Here is a 7,514-nt window from a genome sequence, read left to right as displayed (position 1 = left end):
TCAGAGATTAAATGAAACTGCATCCGCGGGTAGTAAGTATTAATGTACATTTTAAAGTGAAACTTCTAGAACTTTACAAAGTCGTCAACTTTCAGGTTTCGAAAAGATTTTCCATGAAATAAGCAAATTACGAGAAGAAGTTAAGGAAGTAAAAGGTTTGCTTAAACAGTCGAAAAACTGTATAATTTTAACTTGCCAAATGATGCACCAGTCACCTTCCCTTTAAATGATTTTGAAAGCTTTCAAATACTGGAACAATATTTGGGCGCAGAAGAAAAACATAATGATTTGGTAAGGTGCATTAGTCAACATGTATACAAATATGTGCTTATTGTTTTTGTTTGTATTCAAGGCTTCTTACTTTTCATCTCTGGGTGGCAATGGAATAACAGCCAAAGTTAATAAAATTCTTAGGTTTGCAATCACCAATAGTTTAGCATCCAAGTTTAATTATGCAGCCATTCAGATCAAATGCCCAGGTGTGACTGAAGTTGAAATAGAAAATGCCATTAAAGTATGGCTAAAACATTCAAAGCAGCGAATGGAAAAGAAAAAAACCGTTAATATTGCTCCTGATAATTAAGGTTTTTGTTTTTTATTTATAATGTCAAAACGAAAGTTAAAAGAGTTAGTTGGTCCAAGACAGCAAAGTAGGAGAGTTTTAAAAGCTACTAAAGAAGCTTTCTCAGAAGCTTTCAATAGTAACCTGTGTAATACTGAAGAAAACTTTGTCACTCATTTTATTGAAATTGACCATACCGAGCATGATTTAAATAATTTAAACTTAGAAATTAATGTTGAAAAAGTTGCCTTTGATAGATCTGATGCTGAACTCTCTGATAATAACAGCTCTTACAACTCAGACACTAACAATTTATTAATTTCATTTGAATCCACATCTCCTTTAAATTCTGTTCACCGTCATAAAACAGCTGACAGTCTTTCTAAACAACTATCTGAATGGACTGTTAAGTATAAAGTTTCCCATTCGGCTCTAACAGACCTTCTTCATTTGCTGTCGCCATACCATTCTGAGCTTCCTTTAGATAGCCGAACATTATTAGCAACTCCTATTTGTACACCATTACATAACTTAGAAACAGGGCAGTTTTGTTATTTTGGAATTCAGAGTGCACTTTTGAAAACTGTCCCAAATAACTTTGTTGGAAAAATTAAATTAAGTTTTAATGTTGATGGAATTCCACTTTTCAAAAGTTCCAAGTCACAACTCTGGCCCATATTAGGGTTGGTAACAAATATTCCAAATAATTCGCCTTTTGCAGTGTCAATTTTTTGTGGAAAAAGCAAACCAAAGCCTTTGCAAGAGTTGAAGAGTTTACTACAAAATGGATTTGTTGACAATTTTCAGAACCATCTTGAAATTGAAGTTCATAGTTTTGTGTGCGACACTCCTGCCCGTTCTTTTTTGAAAGGTACTAAAGCACATACAGGATATTCTTCTTGTGATAGGTGTGTAGTTCGTGGAGAATACTATAAAAATAAAGTGGTTTTCAACTCTCTTGTATCTCAAAAACGTACAGATGAATCTTTTCGTCAAGAAATTGATGAAGATCACCACGTTTCACATACTCCACTTTCTGAACTTCCAATTGACTTAATCACCACCTTTCCAAATGATTATATGCACAATGTTTGTCTGGGAATTGTCAGAAAGTTACTTAACACATGGATTGGAGGGGGGTCTTTAAAAGTTAGGTTGCAACACCAAAAAGTACAGGTAATTTCCCAACGTTTACTTGATTTGAGAAAGATGATACCTGTTGAATTTAATCGTAAACCTCGTTCACTTGAGGAACTTCAATACTGGAAAGCTACTGAGCTTAGAACTTTTCTTATTTATGTAGGTCCAATAGTTTTAAAGGATGTTGTAAACATTGCTGTTTACGAAAATTTCTTGGCATTTCACTTTGCTATTTCAGTACTTTTATCAGATCGGCATATAAAAAATTTAGAATTTATGGTTTATAATGTTCATTTGTTGTCTCATATTTGTGATGATGTTGATATGTTCGGAGTGCTTGACAATTTTTCAGCTTTTCCTTTTGAAAATTATTTAGGACAATTAAAGTTATTAGTAAAAGCTTCAACAAATCCACTTCAACAAATTCATCGGCGGCTCCACGAAAGAAATTTATTGATTTGAAGCTCTAACTCCCAGCTCAAAACCAAAATTGAATTGCATTTTCCGCATTCAAGAGGGCCTCTTATATCATCAAATGAGAATGTAAAATGGCATAAACAGTTTGACAAAGTAAACTTTTATAATGTGACTTTTTCAACGAAAAATAAAAGTATAGCAGATAGTTACTGTTTTAATATGCAAGAAAATAAAGTTATGCAAATACACAATATCACAAAAACTCATGATAACGAAACTTATGTTATTGGCAGAGAATACCTTGAATATGATGACTTTTATACATATCCCTATGCATCAAGTAAATTAAATATATTTGAGGTCAAATCCTTGTCTGAACTTAAAGTATGGTCAATCAAAGAAATATGTGGCAAATGTATGGTATTACCTGTAAAACATCTTTTTGTAGCTATACCTATCATTCATTCAGTATTATGAATATTTTTGTTGTCAATAATTAAGGTAAATTATTATTGAAGGAATTAGGATGTTCCCATTACAATGTCACTCATTTTAGAAACGATATGTATACTGTATGTTCTCAGACTTTAATAAAAACACTTCTAGATTTTCAACAATGCTTTAGTTTTATTTCTATTTTTGCGTTGATAAAATGGCAGCGCTCAAATATTTTTTCTTAATTGTGACGTAAAAATCACGTCACATTTGTAACGTGAATTTTACGTCACATTTATGTCGTCATTGGTCCGAGACATTAGGAAGTCATTTTAACGTCATTTTCACGTAATTTAACTGGTCATTTCTGGTCACTGTATGACTAGTTTTTGACGACAATTTCACGTGTTTATGTTAGCTGGGTAGACTGACAAGTGCCAGTACATAAATAGTAAATATTAAATAAAAAGTTGTAGCTTGTAGCCGCAATCCTTTTTCTTTAAGCCGGAACCCAAAACAAAACAAAAAAGTTAATAAAATCATGTAAGAACTAAAATTTTTGTGATAATATTCATCTGCCATTGCTGGGTTAACCATACTGCAGGTCCGAAAAAGGCAAAAAGATTTAATTTTAGTATGAGCCATAAAAAATTTTGGTTTTTAAAGTGAATTCAGTTATTATTAGTTCTAAATTTAAATTAATTTTTGGTTCAAACGGACGTGAAGTACTCACTTCACATACAGTTTAGCGGCCGTGAAATGCACTTTTGCAAGACAGGGAGTTTAAAACGATAAAATCTTTTCTAAAAAAAAAAAATGATTTTTTGCCAGTTTTTAATAACTTTTTAGACCAAATGGGTAAACTTACTTAAGCTTCAGGGTACTAAAGACACGCCCGTCAAGCTTTAGACCTGCAGTTCCAAAATAACATGGGCTTAAAAATGTAACACGTAAAATCCTGTTGCGCGAATTTTGTTCTTATTAATGCAACTTCTGTTTTTAAAAAAAAACTTTTATTTAATAAAAACGAACGAAATTACATTTGAACGTTAACCAAGCGAGATATCTTAATGACTAATTACATGCACAAATGCTGCTTTATAAATAGGAAAATAAATGCTGACTTAACAAAGCTAGTCTGAGGATGTCTATTTAGTATTAGATCATCAGAAATGGCCATATAACTCCTCCCTCACTAAGACTGAGAAAATCGGGGTACATTTTCGAGGGTTTCTAGTTGTATGTCCACTTTTACATTGTCTTTATTTTTCCTATAGTAAAAGTAAATTACAATACCAATAATGATTAAGATAATAACTAATATTAATATAATTGATACGCTAGAGCTAACAACATCGAATTTCTTAAGATGATGTACAGTTAATTGTTTTGCTCTTTCTAAGTCTTCATGAATCTTATCTAGATTAATTTCCGTTAATTGTAAAGGTTCAATTTCTTGTACCAATTTTTCATCAATAACGATGGTTGGCAATTTTAATCGTGAACTGATGATTTCTGGATTTTGAGATTCATAAATTTTATCTTTTATTTTTGTTGATCATTCTGATGGTATAATTAATGATGGTTGATTTATAATTTCAATCGATTTTTGATTTGGACATTGAAATTGAATGTTCTCACTTTGACTTGGTATTATTATGATAGAATTATCCTCTAATTGAGTGACTGAAGTTTTCTTGAAATTTATTGGAACCATTGGACAATGATTTGTTAGATTTATTGATTTCATTACACAAGGTTCGTTTGAGTTTAAAACTTCCTCTAAACAAAGAGATATTTTCTCAATTTTTGGACATTTTTCCTTTAAATTATAGAAATCATTTGAAGATTTTAATAGGTATGGATTGGTAAAGGTTATTATTTGATTATTGATTGGAATCGGATAAACTCGATATAATGTGTAGGGTTTACCGGATATCAACGGGATCGCAATGTAGAAAATGATTAGGTCATTTTTTATAGTTACGTCCGTGTGAGCTGTCTCGTAGTATTTGATTAGGTTGTCAAAAGGAATTCGAGTTTCTGGTTTCAATTTATGAATTACCGCTCGTAATTCTTTGTATTTTAAGATGCTGTGATGTAGTACGTTAATTTCTGCAAAATTGATAGCAGTTTGCACATTGTTGCGAATTTCATTGAGGATGTGAATATTGTTTTCCAAGTTATCTAGTAATATGACTAAGTAGATAGTCGTTGACGTAGACTGAGTCATTTGTGTTAAGTCGTTCACACGGTCTTGCAGTTTTTGCTGATTTGACTTTATGTTAGACAGCTGAGTATCAACGTCTTTTGTTAGTTGCTTAACAATGGTTTGAGTTGAGGAAATATCATCATGTAAAGTATTTTGATTTTCCTGGATGATCTTAATGTAATTGTCATAACGTTCGCCATCATCCGCATCTAATGTTCCATATAAGTATTTTTGTGCTTTTCCCAGAAAATTGAATAGTCCTCTTTTAGTTCTACGTTTTGTCTTGTAATGAGTGATAAAGTCCTTGATTGAATATACTTGATTTAGTAAATCACTAATTCTAGTAACTAAAAGATTGTACATAGGTTTTTGTACTTTATCAATTGTTTGATTAACTTGCAAAAGAGTTTTTTCAGTTAATATTAAACTTTGCCTTATATTAGTTAAGTTTATATGATAATAAACATGATGGTAGTTGGTTATTATGTAACTTGGTCCTTCCTGTACGGGCAGTAGGGGGTTTGAAATTTCTTCAATTTTATACTGAGCGTTGACCAGTAATGGTAGTAGAATTAGCACTATCTTCATCTGAAATTTACAATCGTTTTTTAATGTCTTTAGGATGTCTTTGATTTTTAAACTTAGTCAATTTATATTTAGGTTTTAGATTTTTTGTTCTAGTAAAAGGAGTTGACATTAGTTGTTCTGTAAGTTCAGGTATCTCGGGGTCATTTTCGCGTTTTTCATTTAATTTTGACAAAACGTTGGCTTTTTTAGCGCTTAATTTTAAGTTTATTTTAGTATTTAATTCCTTAAAGGTTTCAGCTAACTCATGAATGTAGTCTGTTTGAATTTGGATCAAAGTTTTTCTCAAAATTTAACTGATAGTTAAGATTTCCTTTGAGAATTTGAAAAGGCGTATACTCGTGTGAGGAATGAATACTGTTATTATAATTCAGTATTGCGATATCTACAAGTTCCTGAATCGTTTTTGTTCGATGATCATTTCTAATTGCAATAAGACTTTCTCTGAGGGTCGAATGAAAACGTTCGATTGGAGAGTTTGAGTTTGGGTTGTACGGTGTTGTAAAGTGTAACTCAATTCGGTAAGTCTTGCAAAGGTCTTGCACTAAATTACTTTTAAAGGACTGTGCGTTATCCGTGGTTATTTTGCATGGGGTTCCATGATGTGAAAACAGTTTAATTAAGTTTTGACATATTTCGATTGCTGTTTCATTTATAGGATAAGCTGTTGCAAATTTTGAAAAATTATCGATTATTGTTAAGAATTTCTGACCTGAAATAGAATAGATATCCATGTATATATGTTCAAAAGGCTTATTTCCGGTTGGGGTCGGTTTATAAATTACCTTGTATGGATGTCTTTCATATTTTGTCCGTTGACAGGTTTCACATGTGTTTACGTAATTAATTACATCTCTTTCTAAACTCGGCCAGTAATATCGTTGTTTTATATTTTTGATATTTTCGGTCATACCTCGATGAGATGTTTTTGTGGTGTGATATCTTTCAATAATCTCTTTTTGTTCATTGATGTTTGTAATGTCTTCTAATAATGTGTTAGAAATAAAGAGTTTGTATGAGTTACTTTTGAATGTTTCTTGAAAGATTCGAATTATTATTGGCTCCAATTCCTTATTTGGAAAATGTGGACAGTAGGTGTCTGGGGGTAAATGATTTATAAATAGTTGTTGAATTTCCTCGGTCACTGGTTCTTTGTTTATAAAGATAATTATTCTTTTCTTTACTTCGAAAAGGCTCTTTGTCAGAGTATAGGGTTTATCTTTATCCGTCCATTTAAATATTAATTGATGTTTGTAGGTGTTTAAACTTTTATTAACATATGGTGCTCCTAGAATAGGATTTTCTTGAGACGTGTGGACCGTTAGAGTATCTGAGTTATCGTCTAGGGGTTGGTTATTTTCTTGAGGAATTTCTGAATTTAGGTCAGACTCATTAGCTGTTTCAGTGCTAAATGATTTTTCTGAATCCTGTGGCTTTTCTGCACTTTGTAATTTTCTTGGTGGCTTTATTTGAATGTCGGAAATTATTTTGATTGGAATTTTTCTCGGATTTTCAAATAGATTTTCCTGTGATTCAAAGAAATGTTTAATTCTATCTCGCCAAGAATATTGATCGTTTTCCTCATTGTTACTTTCGCATGCGGCTGACATATGTGTTAATGGTAGTTGTTCATAAGAGATAGGGTTTATTTCTCTAGGTGGGCGCGAAAGAGCGTCAGCGTTGGAATTTTGTGTTCCTTTTTTATAATTTATAGTATAGTCATATTCTTGTAATTTTAGTCTCCATCTGACAAGTTTCGAATTGGGTTCCTTTATAGAAAAGAGCCATTGAAGTGGTTTATGATCGGTAACTATAGCGAATTTTCGACCAAAAAGATAGGGTCTAAAATATTTAGTAGCCCATACTATGGCTAAAAGTTCTTTTTCTATAGTGGAATAGTTACATTCGGAGGGATTGAGGGTTCGGCTAGCATATGCTATAGGAAGGTCAGTTCTAATTGAACCTTGAGACAAAATTGCTCAGATTGCATAGTCTGATGCGTCTGTTGTAAGAATAAAGGGTTTCTCAAAATCGGGGTGTTGGAGAATTGGGTCATTCATTAAAATGTTTTTACATAAATTAAAAGAATTTAAAAATGGTTTGTCATGAATAATTTTTACATTTTTCTTCAAACAATTAGTCAAAGGTTTAGTGATTTTAGCA

General features: G+C 31.8%; 1 protein-coding gene across 1 annotated transcript; it reads left to right on the top strand.

Annotated features, from left to right (window-relative positions):
* Positions 1 to 362: 362 nt before the first annotated feature.
* LOC145738338 (uncharacterized) lies at positions 363 to 2,736 on the top strand. The gene is given in 1 exon segment (XM_081993141.1): positions 363 to 2,736. A coding segment is annotated over 1 exon segment (1,992 nt). The 5' UTR covers positions 363 to 604; the 3' UTR covers positions 2,597 to 2,736.
* The last annotated feature ends 4,778 nt before the right edge of the window (positions 2,737 to 7,514 follow it).

This window comes from Ips typographus, linkage group LG15 (genome assembly GCF_016097725.1).
Source record: "Ips typographus isolate SLU linkage group LG15, UJ_Ityp_2.0, whole genome shotgun sequence".
NCBI lineage: Eukaryota > Metazoa > Arthropoda > Insecta > Coleoptera > Curculionidae > Ips > Ips typographus.
This window is presented reverse-complemented; position numbering and strand designations above follow the sequence as displayed.